The sequence below is a fragment of the Stylophora pistillata genome, chromosome 11 (assembly GCF_964205215.1).
Source record: "Stylophora pistillata chromosome 11, jaStyPist1.2, whole genome shotgun sequence".
In the NCBI taxonomy this organism is placed as follows: domain Eukaryota; kingdom Metazoa; phylum Cnidaria; class Anthozoa; order Scleractinia; family Pocilloporidae; genus Stylophora; species Stylophora pistillata.
In genome coordinates, this window is record NC_142529.1 from 1,463,272 (window position 1) to 1,482,689 (window position 19,418).

The 19,418-nt window shown below is 39.1% G+C and overlaps 2 protein-coding genes and 1 pseudogene across 17 annotated transcripts in view; 2 read left to right on the forward strand and 1 right to left on the reverse strand.

Annotated features, from left to right (window-relative positions):
- The window catches only part of LOC148719612 (uncharacterized), a 23,434-nt gene extending 17,884 nt beyond the window's left edge, over positions 1-5,550 (forward strand). For all 9 annotated transcript variants that reach the window (XM_088738779.1, XM_088738776.1, XM_088738775.1 and 6 more), the window contains one exon: positions 5,060-5,550. In XM_088738779.1, coding sequence (XP_088594905.1) covers positions 5,060-5,334 — 275 coding nt within the window. In that variant the 3' untranslated portion in view covers positions 5,335-5,550. The remainder of the gene's footprint in view (positions 1-5,059) is intronic.
- On the reverse strand, positions 4,408-12,473 carry LOC148719613 (uncharacterized; annotated as a pseudogene). Its single transcript, XR_015993262.1, has 12 exons — positions 12,188-12,473; positions 11,182-11,284; positions 10,559-10,779; positions 10,333-10,464; positions 9,936-10,106; positions 8,812-8,951; positions 8,381-8,491; positions 8,195-8,278; positions 7,886-8,064; positions 7,536-7,631; positions 7,327-7,413; positions 4,408-7,084 (listed from the first exon to the last, which is right to left on the reverse strand). The product of XR_015993262.1 is annotated as an uncharacterized LOC148719613 (transcript).
- A 386-nt stretch (positions 12,474-12,859) lies between these two features.
- LOC148719614 (uncharacterized) overlaps positions 12,860-19,418 on the forward strand; it is a 32,476-nt gene continuing 25,917 nt past the window's right edge. For 5 of the 7 annotated variants that reach the window (XM_088738743.1, XM_088738748.1, XM_088738747.1 and 2 more), the window contains exons 1-3: positions 12,860-13,070; positions 18,062-18,139; positions 18,329-18,377. In XM_088738743.1, the coding sequence (XP_088594869.1) occupies positions 18,360-18,377 (18 nt within the window). In that variant the 5' untranslated portion in view covers positions 12,860-13,070; positions 18,062-18,139; positions 18,329-18,359. Of the gene's footprint in view, positions 13,071-13,191; positions 13,295-17,357; positions 17,470-18,061; positions 18,140-18,328; positions 18,378-19,418 lie in introns of those variants that run through there. The other 2 variants (XM_088738744.1, XM_088738746.1) reach the window with 2 other exon arrangements.

The window sequence follows — 19,418 nt, forward strand, 5'->3', positions numbered from 1 at the left end:
CTTCGTAACAGGAACGAACAAGTAGCTAAGCACTTAACGATAATGTAACGGAAAGCTCTAAATGCAGTGTCTTTCTAACAATGTCTTTAGTAACAGCTTAGTCAAAATCACTTAGATACAACAAAGTCTTTCAAATGGCTAGGTGGTCTGGAGGTCCGACCACTGCGAGTAACTGGTAAACCCACTGGCTTTAAAGGCATAGACGATGTTGAAACATCTGCAGGATTAGGACCTGAGTTAGGTTGTCCTGTTTCTGTGGGCCTTTTGGGAAGTGGAGATTCCTCAAATTCCTGTAAGGTTCCTGGCACTGGTTCATTAGGAAGGAGTGGTGCAATGGGCGTTATATCTGGTATGCTGGGGGTCACAGGGTTGTTACTGGAACCTACTGGTTCTTTGCTGCTTCTGAGATGTCTCCTATTTCTTCTAAAAAGTCGACCATCCTCAGTTCTCACATCATATGATCTCACATCGACTTGCTTTTCTACTCGCGCCTTGTACCATTGGTCAGACTTATCTGTTGGCTTGACACGCACAACATCTCCAATGTTTAGGGGTGGTAGTTCTTTAGCACTAGTATTGTAGTATTTTGCTTGCAACTGTTTCCTTCTGAAGAGTTTATCTGGGACCTCTTCCACTATCTTGGGCTTTAGTAGTTAACTGGTGGTTGGTATCAGTGTTCCATGTCATAATTGGTCGCAAATTGCTGGAAATCATGGGAGTTGAATGGTGGACCATTGTCACTCATCAGCTTAATGGGAATCCCATGCCTCGAGAAGTGTTCTTTTAGGGTATGAATGATTTCTCTGGCAGTCTTGTCTTTGAGTGGGTCGATCTCAAAGTAGCTTGAGTAGTAATCCACAGTGCAGAGATAATCTCCATTGTCAAAATGAAAGATGTCAACTCCAACTGTTTCCCAGGGACGGCTTGGGATCTCATGAGAGATTAGTGGTTCTTTGGGCTGTTCTCTCTTGTAGCTGGCACAAATCTCACACTTGGAGATGTAATCTTTAATTTCAGCAGGCATTCCCGGCCAATAGACAACTTCTCGAGCTCTGCGAAGGCACCTTTCAATACCAGAGTGTGCACCATGTAAACGTTCACGGATTTTAAGTCTGAGACTTGATGGAATCAGGCATTGAAGACCTTTGAAGAGAACTCCATCCTGGGCTTTCAGTTCATCTCGGACATCAAAGTAGGGGTGAAGTTCCATTGGCAGATCATCTTTCTTCTCTGGCCAGCCCTTTAGGATAACTTGTGTGAGGGACTGTAGGACAGGGTCGGCTGCTGTTTCTTGCTGGATCTCTGCAAGTTGTAGTTCTGAGATGGCTAAGAAATCGACAGCATGGACACACTCAACCTCTTTTTCAGTCGGGGAGTGATTGGTGGTTGACAGATAGGCTTGGGACAAAGTATCTGCTAAATACATTTCAGGACCTGGCTTGTAACGAATCTCTACATCGTATTGTTGTAGTCTCAGGAGTAGGCGCTGAAGTCATTTCGGTGCTGACGCTAAGGGTTTCTTGCAGATAGTCTCCAATGGCTTATGGTCAGACCACAGAACGACTCTTTTACCATAAACGAAGTGATGGTTATGCTCCACTCCAAATACTTGGGCTAGTAATTTTTTCTCTATTTGGGAATAGTTCTTCTCACTGGCTGTGAGAACTCTACTCGAGTATGATACAGGTTGCCCATTCTGCATTAATACAAATCCAATACCACTGGAAGATGCATCTCCGTGGCCTTCCACAGGTTCAGCAGAATTAAAATATCTCAGGACTGGAGCTGAAGTGACAGCATGCTTGATACTTTGAAACGCTTCTTCTTGTGCTGCTGACCAACTCCATTCAACATCCTTGTGGGTTAATCTTCTTGGTGGCTCAGAAAGTTCTGAGAGCTGGTTTAGAAACTTGGACAGGTAATTCACTAGGCCTACTAGTCGTCTAACTGCAGCTACATCGTTTGGTCTGTCCATTTTCAGTATGGCATCGACTTTCCTCGGGTCAGGTTTCACTCCTTCAGGTGTAAGAACATGACCAATGAAGGGGGTTTCTGAACACTTCAGTTGTAGCTTCTCTCGGTTAAGCTTCAAATTTCTGTCCCTGCATCTGTCCAACAGCCTCACCAAATTAGTATCATGACCTTTCACAGCTTCGTCAATGCTTGTACCATGGCCTATAATAAGGATGTCATCTGCAATCTTGTATATTCCATTCACGCCTTCTAAATTCTGATCCAGTTTTCTCTGAAAGTATTCTGGTGCGGGAGAAATTCCAAAAGGCATTCGCAGGTATCTGTATCGGCCCCACGGAGTTTGGAATGTCGTTAGCCTACTGGATTCTTCATCTAACTGTATTTGCAAAAAGCCATCTTTAAGGTCTGCTTTGGAAAACACTTTAACATTGGTTAACTCCAGCAGTATGTCTTCAATGACTGGTAGCGGGTAGTGACCTCTTTTCAGGGCCTTGTTGAGATGCTGAGGGTCAATGCATACTCTGAGCCTGCCATTTGGTTTTTCTGTAACAACTAGACTAGACACCCAGTCGGTTGGTTTTTCTTCCTTAACTTTTACACTTGCTTTCTCCAGGCGAGTCAACTCATCTTTTGGCCTATCTTTCAACGTTAGAGGCACGCGGCGAGGGGGCATAATTGCAGGTGCAACAGTCATATCTACTTCCAGGTGAAGAGCTCCTTCCATACATCCTAAGCCTATGAATACATCACTGTAAGAAGTAGTAACTTCCTCCATGGTTAGACCCTGACAGGCACTTTTAACCACTGTCTCAGTAACATTTAAGATGTTTTCGTGCTGAACGGTGATCAATCCCATTTGCTGAGCTGATGTAGCCCCACGAAGTGGAGTGTAGTCTTCATCGATGACCACAAACGGAACACGGTATTTCTTCTGATTTTTCGGGTTGCGCAACTGAATTTTTGCCACACCCTGTACCTTTAAGTTAGCTTTAGAGTAGGTGGTTAATTTTACTTCGGTTGTGTCAACCACAGTACCTTTCGGCAGGAATTTCCGAGGTAACACATTACATGAAGCTCCGGAATCAACTTGCATCTTCACTAACAAATCTTCGATTGCAAAGTACGTGAATATTTTACTCTTGTATTCGGACATTTCCACGGTATTGACAGCATTTTGAGAGGACACAGACAAAATTTCTTCTTCAGATGAGTAACTTGGGTTATCGCTGTCGGCAAGCTGATGGACCTTTCTGGGCTTGGATTTTTGGGAAGGCTTCTTGGATTTGTTTCCACATTTTACAGCAAAGTGATTAGGTTTTCCGCACGAAAAGCAGATTTGACCATTTGCGGGGCATTTCGCTCTATTACGCTCATGGTGACGGCCACAAAACTTACATTCCTCGATGAGCTGGTTGTTATTAGGGAGTTTCGTCTTTTCCTTGCGTGAAGTTGAGTTTTTAGACTCTGATTTCGAGACTAAATCAATCTCACCCAAGTGCTGGCTCGGCGTCATTTCTTTGTGCTGTGCCGACGTAGCTTCCGCGGCTCGGCAGATATCTACACATTTCGACAGAGTAAGCCCAGATTCTTGTAATAATTTCCTTCTAACAGCGTTTTCTCTGACTCCACAGACAATTCTATCGCGAATTAGATGGTCTCTTAAGGTTCCAAATTCACAAGTTTCGGCGAGAGCTTGCAAAGCAGTCACATACGTATCTTAACCTTCTGATAGAACAAGGAAATCGAGGAACAGAAGCATCAGTAAAAGAGCTCGGTTAAACGCAACTTTTGGGCAAACATCATCACATCAACTCTCCTTTCAAACTAGTGCAATACTTGCCCTCTCTTAGGAAAAGCAAGTAAAGTTTGTGAAATGTTTACGACTGCGATGCCCCGGGTTGCTTGTTGCAAATGCAGTAAAGTGGAACTCCTTTAATACGACCACCTTCGGGTCATGGAAAATTGGTCGTATTAACGAGGTAGGGAAAATGAGTGGGCTTTTGTTCGGGCCACGAAAAAGTGGTCGAAATAACGGGGTGGTCGTATGGCGGGGTTCTACTGTACTACAGCACTAAAGAGGCACTAAAAGAAATTAGCCTGGCACGTAGTGTTTGCGTTTTCTTACTTGGATATGTTGTCCGATATAACTCCGTTCATTACATTTTTGGACTAACGCTCTGCTATATAGTCCTATATGTTACCAGCTAGCAGTCCGCATGGATTGTGATCCGCCATTTTGGATGTCGTGAGCGACCAAGCAATATTGGCACCTCCTCTCCCCTCCCCCTTAATCTAGCGTTATGATTGAGTGCTTGGGTGGGGAAGACAGAGTTGGGATGTTTCAAGGCTGAATGCTGTAATATTTGCATTGTTTCGTTCCCTCAGACTTTTTATTATATCCCTTTTAGAAGCATAGACTTGTACGCCAGCGCACTCGTTCGACTCTTACTGATTTTATTTTTATGTTTTTAAAAATCTGACCTCCTGTGGGCCATAGGGTGGGCTATAAGGTAGGCCACAGGGTAGACCATAGGGTAGGCCACAGGATAGGCCATAGCCTACACCATGGCCTTGGTCACGGCCTACCCCACGTTTTTTCCACACCCCTTTTCTAGACTGTCGAAGGAATGATGTCTGTGTTTACATATCATACTTACTGTGTATACATCATACAATATCGTTAGACTATGGTATTCTTTTTCATTGGTGGTATGGTAGCACCACAGGTCATAGGATACATGATTTAATTCATTAGCTTTAGTGAGTAGCAAGGTTGGTGCTACATTCCCAGATGCATCCAGAATGCGCTTCTGGTTTTAGCCATGTGCTGGGTTATTTTATCATCTATGGCTGGTAATTAATTACCGGGGTTAGTTACTTAAATCTAACTTGTAAGATTAAAGGAAACAAACACGAATTATTTTCGAACTCTTTGTTATCGTTGGTTGCTGTGGCCTTAAGCGCTGATTAGCACAACTGAACTAAGTTGGAAGTGTTTGATTCCTATAATGTGAATGATCTATTTATTTTGTTAGTAAGAAACCATTAATAGAATTGGTATTGAGAAAGTTATTCCTTTTTTCAGTAAAACAAGGCACCCCAACAAATGATGAACTGGAGAAATTAGGGAAAGAAATTGCTGAAAAGTGGATGCAGCTGGGGCGTCGCTTGAGAGTTGAGGAGCCAAAACTACGGGATATAGAACTAAGTCACCGGCAGCTGTGTGAGAAAGGATACAACATGTTACTGGCATGGAAACAGAAAAATGGTTCCGCTGCAACTTACGAAATTTTGAATGCTGCATTACAGCATGAACTCGTACAGCGAAGAGACCTGGCGGAACAGTTTTGTCTTAATTAGGCCTTTACACAATTATTCGGATATTTTAGGAGATATTTAGAAGTTTCCGAGATAGTTTGAAAATTTTAGGATATTTAGAGAGCTTTGGAATATTTAGAAAAATTTAGAGCTTTTTTTTTAAACTGTTTTCCAGCTTTTCCTCGCTATTTTCTTGACAGAATACTCAGTTCTATCATTCTGTGCTAGAAATAAACCAGTTCAGGGGTTTCCCATTTGGTTAATGTTTCCATATCACTAGCAGCCATTTGTCTAAACTGCGGATGCTACAAACAATGAGCCTGAACCTTCTTCAAGCTCTGAGTCTACTCCTTCTGCTACGGGAAATCCTTCAATACCTGAAATACGTAGAGAAAGAGAAGTAGTTTTACTGCTGGACCGACTGAGATCACCAGATGCAAACACTAAAGACTCTTTACTGCTGGCTACAAGCCAACAAGCTTAGCCTAACTGTGACGAAAACTGAGTTTATGGTCATCGGCTCTCACTAGGAATTCGAAATTCTTGCAGAGAACTATGACCATATAAGCATCAACTTACAAGACCAAGCCGTTATCAGCAGAGTTGATCACGCTAAATCGTTAGGTATCGTTATTAACAATCGGCTTTCCTGGTCTAACCTATTTCCGCAATAGGTGTCTTTAGATGTATCAGGCCTCTAATTTCCGAATTAAATCTACTGCCGTACTAGTTTACAACACCTTGATCCAACCTGACCTTGATTACTGTAGCCTCGTTTGGGATGGTTTTTAAGTAATCAATTGAGCAGCAAACAGAACTGGGCAGCTAGTGCAATTTTAAAGGTCGATTACGATACTAGCTCAAATCTGCTTCTCGAAAAACTAGACATTGGAAATGATAGGAAAAAGGGTGCATGTTGTTGAAATTGAGAGATTTCTTTATGATTTTGTCTTCTGTGATCGGGTATGTGCTGAAAGTTAGATCCCTTTCCGGCCTTGTTGGCTGCGTCCAGATATTTCCAACTACTTCCGAAGCAAGCTAAAGTGGATCTTCACGGCAGTCATGCGGTGTTATTTAAAAAGCCAAGGAAATGTGAAGATATTTAAGACTTAGAATGAGCCTTAATCTTTAATGTATACCTAACATTCAAACAACCTTTGACGAACCTAGTACGTAAGTAAGAGACGTAGACCGCTGGTTTTCTATCAGGAAACTGATTGAAGCTATTCTTTGGTGGATGTGAAGTATGGAGCGTGTTTGAGCTAGTTTCAATCATGATTGCTTTAAAAGATTCAGTGCAATTAAATTGAGTGAAAGAAGGGAGACTGTGTTGAACAAATATTACCATAACTCTGAAATGTAAGAAAATTTGTTTGCTACTTCCAATTTTGTAGTAATGAGAAGCGGAGCGCTCATCTTTTTCTCAGTATTGTTTTCGCTGCACGTTCAAAACTGCTAAGAGAATGTCATTTGTGTATTGGAGGTATGGCGTTGGTTAATGTTCCTTATATAAGGACTGACTAGGATAATTCCCTTTCAAGCAGACAATAAACATGGGAATATACAAGGTAGAATATTAACATTATTTGCTAATTACATGTACATTTCCAGGTATATTGAGTTCTAAAGGCACAAAAAGTGCTTTAGTACATGTTGTACTAAGCGTCTTACAAAGTTTGTACCTAATCAGGCAGCTAAAACTCAGTTAGCTCTATGGTTTGTCCTCATGCCACTTCATACCGTACACAGAAGAACTGCGTCAACTTGTCTGGGTAATCATCTGGTGATGAACCTTTCAAGAAGAAAACGTCAAATCCTAAATATTTGTAATCACTTGAGTAACTCTTAGCTTCAGTTGCGGTAGTTCATTATGTTCCTCTTTAGCACTTAAAAAATTATCTCTAACCAATTTTTATTATTGGTCGTTAAAGGCGAGGAGCAATCCAAATAACTTCCCCTCAATAAATATGCGACCTAAGATAACATTAACAACACGAGATCTCCATCCTAGTTAAACGGAAAATTTGTACGTACTAGCTTTTCTTGTGCTGGCTGCTTTGTTAGCCGTAGATTTCTCCATCATACTCCACTCTGAGATGCTGGATATGTCCACCTTAATACCTTGGTAATGGAAAAATACACCAAAAATCAATAGTAAAACGGGGCTGTATCATCATCTCGACATCCCTATATATTGGAGGAATAACATAGAAATATGACAGATAGTAAAATCGAACCCCAACCTGTTTCGTTCAACTTCTCAAGAAGCAAATTTAGTTGCTCTTCAGTTTCTTTCTCCATTTCCACTGCTTTCTTCAAATGGTCACGAAGTCGTTCTCCTAAATTTTTGGGAAAAAAAGAATCATTCAAAAACAGCAAGATGATGATGATGATGATGATGACTTTATTTAAACTCGGATGAAAATGAGGCTTATTAGGCCTCTACCAATAGAGATGCTAATATACCGAGAAAAATATATGAATATAAATTACTGAGTGGTTTACGAAAACATCACAACTGAAATCGGTCACAAAAGGATATATTCTGGTAATGACCGTATTTGTAAAACGTGAAGATTGACAGCAACATTACCAAGGTTCGAAATGGACTTTTTTGCGTAGTGCATCAAGAAGTCAGTTAAGGTATCAACTCGACGGGCTGGAGTCATTTCTTTCGTTACTTTTGCTGTTGGCCTTAAGTAAGCACAATCTCTCCATCACCTCGCCATCACTCAACCCGAACCCTTCTAGCCTTCTTCCGCTGTAGTTGACATAGTGTTATAATGCAAAAGAACAAAAAATGAATCATGAAAACATTAGCTGTTTTGAAGTAAGGATGCATGCGTTCTACAATAACTATTAACTCCTCAAACGTATTCAATGGGCATATCTTTCAAAATACCTGACAAGAAACTTTGTGTCCATAGCAGTGAAATGCTGATATCGCAAGAATAACATTTTCAAGCAATGTTTCCTGATGTGTATTGTACAGTGCAAATAAAACAATACAACAATCGTTTAACAAGTAAAAATACTAGAGTACCACGACCAAGATTTCAGTTGAAATAAAACTGCAAAAAAATCTTACTCTCAAATATGTATCCAGCACACATACAATATCATAAAAGAAGTGAATGTTGATAGCTTTGTCTTGTACATGATTTTTAATCCATTTCAGCAAAAAACAGCATTTCCAATCCTGTTTGATTATTAATAACCATTTGCATGCTGTAATTGAATCTTGCCCTAGTTTCATTGAGTGCCCTAATGTAATTGGTTTATAACACAGGGTTACACTATACAGCTGTACATATTAAGTAACACACAAAAAAATCTTTCTTTGGGACCCAACATTGGTCATGTAAATTTGCTACTAAGAATCCAGAGTAACTTGTCTCTGAATTTTTACATCTTACAATTTAACATTAAGTAACTCTATAAATTACATATTCCTTGACAATAGCCAAACGAAAATGTAAATATAGGTTTAAGTATATATTTCATTTTGCATGTACATACTCTTCTCCTCTCCTTAAGCTGAAAAACTTGAGTGGCACTTCATGCTTACAGCCTCCTCCAAAGAGGGCCGTCTCATCCAGCTTTGTGGATTTGTTCTTGGAGTGGAGATTGGACCCAGCTTGAAACTGGTTACATTGCTCCTACAACAAAAAACTTTTAACTTAAATTTTCAACTTCCTTCACACCTTTCCAATTGAAGGTTTCAAATTAAACCATACTTAATGAAGATAATAAACAGTTCAGTATTGTTCTTGAAGCTCACAATTAACAAGGTTCCTGTAAAGTTTACATACTAGCAAACTAGCAAACTAACAATATATTTGAGCAACATGTGTTTTGGAATGGACTAGTACAATTAGAAATTAAAACTCACATGATGGAAAAGAAGGCAAGGAAAAAATTAGCAGAAAACAATCATCACTTCTCAATTTGTAATCAAATTCAAACTTAGACAACAAAATAAATTTACTGCTTCACAACCCCTCCTCTTTTATTTGGGCTTGGGACCAGCAAGAGTGATGGTAGACACCCCTGGCAGAGTTAATTGTGCAAGCATATATCAATATATTACCTTTAAAGACCATAAATTAATTACAAAAAAAGAAGAAACAAACTTTACTTGAAAAAGAAAGGATAAAATCAAAGAAAAAAGAGAGGGCTGCAATAAAGGTTATGTACTGTTCTTAACCTGAATATTCATAAGGTTCCTGTAAAGTTAACATAACAAACTAACGATATATTAGAGCTACATGTATTTTGGGCACACTTATAAGCAGCCAGAACCAAAGTAACCAACCCTTCAAACTGTACTATATTTGATTCATACAACACCTTCATATATAATAATAATAAAGACTAAAAATAATAAAGACTTTATTTATACAGGGTAGCATGTAATAGCCACAGGCTAATAAACTTGTGACCCTGACTTAATCAACTAATTACAAGTTAAAAAAAAAAACACTTAAAATTACCAAAAGAAAAACATGCAAAGAACATAATTGTTACTTTTGGTATCTCGTTGCAATGGTTAAGTAGTAGCATAAGTAATACTGGGTAACAAAAGGTAAGAATAAAGCAACAACACACAAAATAAGGGGAAGAGATAGTCTTAGTTAACACACCGTTGACTTGCTGCCTGGTCTTTAGCTGTAATTAGCTAGAAACCTATCTACTTTTTCTTGGCTAATAAACAGTTCCTCTCCATGCTTGGAAGACTTTCGACTGGTTCCAGCACTGCATTTGCAGACACATCCAAACAATGCATCAATGGAGACATATGAACTTCCATTCTTCTACAATCAAATGCAAAAAAGCAAAATTACAAATGTCATGTTGGAAATATTTCTTAAGCCAAAATAAATTAAAAAATGAGGAAATAGCTCCGGCTAAGAAGATCCAAATTGATGTTTCTTGTGTAAAGTAATATCATGTCATTCATTATGCCTATACATATACAATGACTTTCTCAGATTTACTATCATGGTAGACATTAGTCACTGAAGGATAACTCTCACAAACCTTAGGACATGCAAGACATTCATGATTATTCTCTTAACAAGGATTGAAATACTTCAGATTGGTCAACATGCTGGACATAAACCAGAACTCACAGAAACAATCTCTGGCAAGGAGCCAGTAGATGTCCTTTATCTACAGAAGAACAAATCATTTATTTATTGTATAACTTAAGAAAAAAAATTGTATTCCTGAGCATAAGATAAAAAACTTCTAAATGAATACTTACATAAACCTTGGAAGTAGGTGGGACCAACCATTGTAGTGCCTGACAAATTGACTTTAAAGATACCCTACATTCTAGGAAAATGTATTGGAGCAGGACCATGAATCCAAGGTCAAAGGCTACCTGGGGTTGTTTTGGTGTAGATGGCCAGAAACCATTCCTGACCAGGGTTATGGCTTCTGGTTCATGCTCACAGCATTTGATTTTCATGAGATGCTGCTTCCCTGTTCAAAGACAAACAACATAGCATGTCTATGCTGCTCTTCTTCTATTGTTTATCAATTCCCACCCACGCTCAAAAGAGTGATAGTTATTCTCATGAAAATGAAAAAAGACTCAAAAAATACAAGCTTCTGCAATATACAGACACCTGTTTAGGTTAGAATAAACCAGACTTAGTAATGGAAAATCTGCAGTTAACTGATTAGTTACTCTCTGTAATGTCCTTGTTACAAAACTCTCTAAACCAATATAATCAACACCTTAAAACCAGTAAAAAACAGAAACAAAGACCTTCCTAGAAGAGGTAACCTAAACATTTAAATAAAAGAAAAGAACAAGAAAAAATGAAACCTATCTCAGAATAATTATAATAGTTACAAATTGCACTGCTGTCAGTTACTTACCATGCAAACCAACAGCTATAATATCACGCACATATCCATGATCCAAGTTGTGAGGTGTAGTCCAGACACACTCCTCAAACTGATATGGTACAAATCTTTCATCCTAACAGTATATTATATCCTTTGTTATTAGGTGACTATAAATCACATACCCCTTAAATCAGCCAACTCTTTCAAAATGTCCAAAAACGGACTTAACTACGTTCTGAATCCAGGGAAAATGACATGTACATTTGCAAGAAAACATAATGCTCCCTGCTCTCGCTTTCTCCTCTGTACAAAAATGGGACAGGTTTTACTGACATAATACACATTATATGAGAACGATCCTTCGCAGTAAAGCACTATTTGAGCAATAGTGGAAATCAGACCTGAAAAAAATTTCAGGCCTGTACGGGATTCGAACCACTGACCTCTGCGATACTAGTGCAGCGCTCTACCAATTGAGCTAACAAGCCAACTGGGAGCAGGCCATCAAATTAATTCGATATAAACCCGTAGATGATAAATCAAACAACAACAAACATATGAAACATATGTGTGAACTGCGGTTATGAGACGTATATGAGAACGATCCTTCGCAGTAAAGCACTATTTGAGCAATAGTGGAAATCAGACCTGAAAAAAATTTCAGGCCTGTACGGGATTCGAACCACTGACCTCTGCGATACTAGTGCAGCGCTCTACCAATTAAGCTAACAAGCCAACTGGTAGGATCGTTCTCATATACGTCTCATAACCGCAGTTCACACATATGTTTCATATGTTTGTTGTTGTTTGATAATACACATTGAAGTTGAGAAAAACTACATAAGTTTTAAAAAGTAATAGTGCAGTAACAGTAAGAAAAAAGAGGAAAGGATGCCGCCCTGAAATAAAACCACAAGACAACGTACAACAAACGAAACTGGCAAACGGCCAGAGTAGACATGCAATTGGGTTTCACAACATAATTGAATATTTAAAGGTAGCTGACGAGATTGTGCTCCAAAAAACTTAAATTCACCTTCCAAACTTCTGGGTGATGAAGTGATCTACCTCCTGCGTGAACCAAATTGATGTGCTTTTCACACATAAAGTGCCCAGGACTGCAGTCAAGGCATCTGCCCCATGCTTTTTCTTCGCAAAAAGGAATGACACCCATCTGCTCCAAAGGCAAAGCCTGTCTTGTCAAGAGTGCAAGCAGCTCTCTTGCATTGAGCCAGGACGCTGCCAGCGTGGCTTTCCTTTCATGGTAAGCTTTCACCTTGCGCCTCAGCCGTACTTTTGTAACCTTTGATTTTTTTTTAGTTCTTAAGCCATGAGGTTCGTCGATATGGGGAAGGTCTTCTTGATCTGGAGAAAAACCTCTGCCCGTGCTCCAAGAAGATCCGGCGGCCACAGACGTTGAATCAATAAATTGCTGGGCGGCATATCGAACAGGAACACTAAACTTCGCCTTCCTCGCAGCTTTTCCCCCTTTGAAAGTTAGTAAATTCAAATTTTTTTTTCGATCTAAAATCTCGTTTAGGAGGCGTAATGGAAATCGCGTTTCAAGGGGTTAGCTGGCTGTGATACCAGGCCTTGGTTTCCTTCATCTCACAATAGGTAAATAGGCCCTACTTTTCGAGCGAATCGGGTGTGGGAACTTAAATCATGTGACCCAAGAGAAACTACTACGCAGCTTCAAATCCCTCCCTCTTGATGCGGAAAAGTGGGCTTTGATGGAGTAGACTTTAAAGCAAGGAAGTTTTTGCATCAGTCATGGGTTGAGTTCCTTAGTTCTTTAGCTTGTAATCATGTCTTCGAGTGATTGGTTCATCCGAAAGGTTGTGGTCATAACTTTTAGAGGCTTTTAGCCATGGAAACCTGTATGTAGCAACAATCCACATGTGCTCGAGTGATCAAAGGTATGCGATTAGGGAATTACGACTTTCCATCGTTTCGGGGACCGTTCGATGCCACTTTTCAGATTGAAAGTTTTTCTGGTTATTTCTAAATGATTAACTGTTCCTTCACGTTATGTCCAAGGTTGTAGTGAGGAAACATGCAAGTGGTCATCAATTTGAAATCTCAGACCTCACGAGGGTCATCCTCGGTGTAAAAACCTGACAAGGGTTTTTTGTTTCATGAGGTATTGTTTTGCTGTACGCTATTGTTTATAATGTTTTGTTGTCTTTGTTTTACGTCACTCGTGAGCTTCACAGGTTTTTACACCGAGGATGAGCCCCTCACGAATGTGCTGAGTAGGGCTTGCGTTTGCGTCGTCTGGAAACTCGCTTAAAGCTGTTCTTTTTGCCAACTTAACACATTGACACCTGACACTCGCCTCGCGCGAGAACGCTTTCCCCCTACCTCCCCTACTAAGTGGAGTTTTGTCCCCAATCTTCCTCTATAGTTTGGAGATCAATAACCCAATCAGCATCCGTTGTTTGCACATATATTTTGTCGACTTTAGGGGGTACTAGAGGGGCATTATTCTATGCGTCTTCACTAAATGATCAAATTTGAAAATATGGCGTCCACGCGGCCGACCCTCAAAATTTTCAGGTCGGATTTTTCATTCATTTGCGATCGAGTTAGACCTTGTGGAATTCAGAATGTAAAGTAACAATGCTATAGAATACTCTGCTTGGAAAAGAATGGATATCCAGGTCTTAAAAGTGATAGATTAAGCTCTCAAGTCAACGACACTACGATTCTCTAAGGCGATGCGAATTATGGATGTACAGTAAAAACCGCACTTTCGGACTTCAAGCAGGGCCTGGCGACAATTTGACGATTTGATGGCCCGGTAAATATTATGTTTGAGTAACAATGTGTTCAAAAAGTAGAAGATTTTGCCTCAAATCGAAGTTTTTTTCAGAATTTTCAACATAACGCTGCGCAATTTCTGGCCATGAAGGCAAGTAAACAATGATCTAAGCATGATGAATTCTACCGCATGGGCTTTGTACATGTAAGAAATTCGTACGTTTTTCTATGGCAAGCCAAAGCGGACAAAAGCGTATCGAGTTTGACACGCGATAGTTGAGTTGTATACATGATAGTCCAAAAGACTATACGATACTCGAGAATAACTCTATTTGTTAGGCGGAATAAATGAACAACAATTGAGATATATAAGCGGTATTCGAGAATTATGAGCAATAATCGAGAATATTCTAAACTTTATAGCGCAGTCGAGATTTTATTTGCAATAGTCGAGATTTTATATACGATGGTTGAGATTTCCGACTGTAATTTTGGTCAGCTCCTCTGTTTTGCACCATAAAATGTGCCACATCTACATTTTCTACACCGTGATCACCTCTTACCTGAGATGGCAGGCTAAACTCCTGAACACTATCTTGGAAATACTGCAGCATTGTTACAGCTCTGTTATTTGAGCAGCAATGCAGATAAATGACTACTCGACTGAAGCCATCTTTGCAGCCGTGAATGACAAACCTCTGGGATATCAACTTGTGATTAGAATCAACCATGCTACAGATGGTTTGGACACTGAACATTAGACACACGGCGGCAGATTGCATATCTTTTCCGTATGCTTCTCCCTACTGGATCTACTCGGCAAAGACTTTCTCTTATTCTCGTTCTTTGAACGTGGATTTTCGGCCTTCCCTTTAAACTACCAGAAACCATTCCTGACCAGGGTTATGGCTTCTGGTTCATGCTCACAGCATGAAAGACCTACTGAAACGTTTTAGCATTCTGAAAAGGTGTAGTAACAAGTTCGATTGTTTGGTGAACGAAATGCTTTTCATCAGAGACTTAAAACCCACTCTGAACGTGGAAAGCGATTCAATTCACGCAAAAGTATTTGTTTAATTAGCTCGTACGATATTTATGCTAATTTAGTGTTACACCTTGCCACAAACTTCATTTTTTATTTCTCCTTGACAATGGCGTCATGATGACACCGAAACGTCGGTTTTTATCGTTAGTTTTTGCTAGTCTATGTTTAAATAAATTTAAAAAAAACTACGTACAGTGTGCAAGGCTACAAATGTGTTTCTTATGGTATAATTATCTATAGTTTTTGAAATAATAAAGTATGTGAACTTACCTCATCTGTTTTCTGTAGTTATTTATGCCTCTTTAGGTGAAACAACTTGTTAGGGTCAGTTTGCCCCTCTGATCCCCCCCTGGTGCAGATCACCTGATTTTTGCTACCATGTGCTCAAGAAATTGTGTTGTGTGCTGTTTTGTGTGTCTCTACAGGCGAAAGTTTGTTTCTTCAGTCATCTTTTACCCTTTGATGTTGATGATTTATTTAAGCCCGGAGATGCCCAAAAATATGCGAGTCGTCGCATATTTTTTGTAATTTTCTGAGCAACAACTTCCCCCATCATGGAAGCTGGCGAAAGTGGTACCCATTCATAAACAGAAACCTGTCGAAGTCATCAACAAGCACTTATGACCCATTTCCCTCACACCAATAATTTCCAAATTAGCTAGACTTCATAGTATCTGCGTTCATCGGTCCGGCTGTGTTGAAAATTATCAATCCCGACCAGTTTGGAGCCTTAACGAAATCCTCCACGGCCCTAGCTCTGACGTCCATGCTCCATTACTGGACACGCGCAACTGATGGCACGGGATCGGCAGTCAGGGTGGTCCTGTTTGACTACCGCAAAGCTTTTGACTTCATTGACCATCAACTGCTCACTCATAAAATTTACAGTCTTGATATCCCTCGGGGTGTAGCACGTTGGGTAGTCGACTTCTTAGTGCATCGCTACCAACGCGTAAAATTATCTGCTGATTGTTTCTCTGAGTGGGGCCCCGTACCAGCTGGTGTACCTCAGGGGACAAAATTGGGGTCATGGCTCTTCTTGCTAATGATAAACGATCTAAGAATTCCCCAGGTTCAAACTTGGAAGTACGTTGATGACACGACGGTGGCAGAGATTGTCCCGCATAACGCATTACGTGACGCCCAAACCGCTGTTAAAGTGGTGGAGGATTGGTCCAAAGCACAGAAGATGCAGCTTAACGCTGACAAATGCAAAGTTATGGTCATCGACTACAAAGGCAGAAACACCATTTCACTCCCCTCTTGGTAGATGGCAAAGAATTAGAGATGGTAGAGTCGGGTAGGATCCTAGGCGTGACTATTTCATGTAACCTTAAGTGGAACAACCACATCAATGATGTTATAAAAAGAGCAAACAAACGATTATACTTATTAGTCCTCGTGAAGAGAGCCGGCGTTGCAGTGGATGACATAATTAATTTTTATTGTACAACTATACATCCTGTTCTGGAATACTGCGCACAAATATTCCATCATGCGTTACCTGCGTATCTTAGTCATGACATTGAAAGGGTCCAAAGACACGCATTATCCATCATTTCACCAGAACTGTCATTCCATGACTCTTTAGAAAGGCACGGTTTAGTTTTGCTCTATGACAGATGCATTAAATTATGTCTGGATCTGTTATTGTCTGTCTCAAATCCATCTCATAAATTATATAATTTGCTGCCAGATAGACATCTTTCAGCTTACAATACTAGACACCAGCGCGTTTTTAACATGCTGCGCTTTCGCACTCATCGTTTAAATCTTCATTTATCCCAGCTATGTGCACGTGTGCTAACCTAGATTTTTAGCTATTCCACTGCTGTATATTAGTTATAGTTATAATTAGTAATTTTATTTAGGTCTTAGCATTTTTTTAGTTGGTTGTCTTATATAGTCCTATATAATCAAAGATTGTGAAAAGCATGCAATTCAGCCTATGGCTGCAATGTATATTATTTGGTAATAAACTATCTATCTATCTAATTCGCTATTTGCTTCGGTTTTGAGTCTCTAGCTTTCTGCTTTATATAATTTACAGCTGTACTGGCTAACAAAAGATTGCGTACCAGATTAAGAACATCTTCAGTGCACAATTTTGTCTGTGATTGTCTTCAACACAACTATACCTTTAGTGTAGTGAGCTGGGGGCACCTGTGGAATATCTTATATGAAAAAGAACCATTACAACTTTGCTTCACTGAGCTGCGAAAAAAGGCAGTCTTATTTCTATATCAAAACTTGATCATGAGATGTTACATGACTATTTTGGCGGGAAATTTGTGGCAATCTGATTTTTTTCGGATCTGGTCCAGGTTTTGTCAATCGGATACAATCTGATCCAGGTTTTGTTAATCCGGTCCTGGTTTTGTCAATCCAATCCAATACGGTCCAACTTTTGTCAACGCCCGGCTGCAGGAATACTTTCTCACACATGAGCCTCAAGCAGTGTCAGTCCTTTTCCCGATGTAGCTTGATTTTTTCATCTACACTTTCTTGAGGTTTGATGTTTTCAATGTTGATGTTTCCATCTAGAAATTGAAATGGACTTGAACTTTGAAAGAAATTGAAGCATTTATTTTAATTTAACAATATCCTGTCTGCGAAGTTGCCTGAAAAAGAACCGAAAATTGAAACCAACACCATATCTTTGTCTACAAAACATCTATAAAGTGAAAAAAAAATTTAGTGCACTAATTAGTTGTCTAATTAAAAGCAATATAGGACAAGGCTTGCAACCACACTCAGGTTTTCAGCAAATTTACCTCCCCTATTTCAAAGTAGATTTAATTCTAAAATATTAATGATCTGATGAATGTCATAACAGTTGCTCTTCCATTGATAATGTGTCCTATCTTGTCCAAATTCTAATTTCATCCCTCCAGTATTATCCAAGAAAATTGCTGAAAAGGTTAAAAAAAATATAGCTTTCTGGCTATGATTGGTGTTAACCATAAGGACCAAAGGAATTTGAGCAGTGGGGTTTAAATCAATCAGTGTCTCAGGTTGTTTAGGGTTATTAATACTTCTCTCAATCTCCTCGATTCCCACAATAAATTAAATATCATTAACATTTCTTAATTTGATTTTTAGGCTGTCCGAGTCTTCAGGTGACACCCTGTCTAAGTTCAGGATGTATGCAGAGGGTTGTGTTCAAATGATTTACTATTGGTATGTTTTAGTATAATTAAGTGTTGTTGTTAACTGTCTGTTTTTAAAAGGATATCATTCCTCTCAAGTATTGACTGTTGAGATATATTTTTCAACACCAAATTAAATTAAGTGGTTGCAACAACATTTGTGAGAGGAAATAAAAAGATTTACTGGACTTTGTACTCACTTTTTTAATTTTTTTTTCAGCTTAATCTTTCAAATTTAAAAGCTCTCTGTGATGTCAAGACTACACAAGGTAGTAAGAGGAATGGTGAAAAATGTACACTATTACAATTACCAACCCTACACTTTGACAAACATTCATCCACATCATTATTTTATCTCCTAAATGTCATCTATGAAACTGCATGTACCAATTTCAAAGTGAGTTGAAAAGGAATACCTTTTGAACATAATTTTTACTTTCCTTACAACTGTATATGCTGCCCATTATAGGAATGCTTTTCTGTAGATTTTTGCTTATTCATCAGTACTACCGTACTAACAGCTTTCATCAGTACTACAGTACTAACAGTACTAACAGTACTAAATCGCGAGCAAGCATGAATACCTACAACTAGTGTACTAACTAAACCTCTCGAGCAAGCATGAATACCTACGTACTAGCGTACTAACTACAACTCTCGTTCTTTTCATATATAGCATAAAATTGAACATTTGATTTAGTCTGTGAAAAAAGGAGTATATTGATAACCATTGGGGTTTGTGGTTTTGTGGTGTGGACCTTATTTTTAATGCGCTAATGTAGTGGAGAACAACCTCACACTACGTTGTTTTGGTGATCTCAAACTGACGGTTTTCATTGAAATAAACCAATTATGAATTGCAGTTTTTTCTTTAACCCTTTTAGAAACTATATTTTGGTAAAACAAAGTAAGCAATAAATCCTAATGAGTCTTTAATAAACATTGGTTAGCATTTTACTTGACCTCCAGACCTCTACCACATGCACGATCGGCCAAACCAGACCATTTAAAGTGTGCAACTTAATGAATATTGCGATGTCGGTCCTTTGAGAATATTTTTTGGTTGCTGAGTTTCTAGTTCTCTTTTGTTTGTGGTGTTGCGTGCTCAGAACCTTCCATGACTCCCCCATATTTACTTGTTTCCAATTCAATAGTAGAAAAAAAAATACTCTTCTAATCCAGAGCCTTCTCATTCCTGTTTTGAAGTAGTAAATACCCTATAGTAATCAACAGCTTTTTGTTTTTGTTTTTTGAAGATAACACGAGGTCGGAATTACTATTTTGGCCGATATTTCGCTTTGAACGGAAAA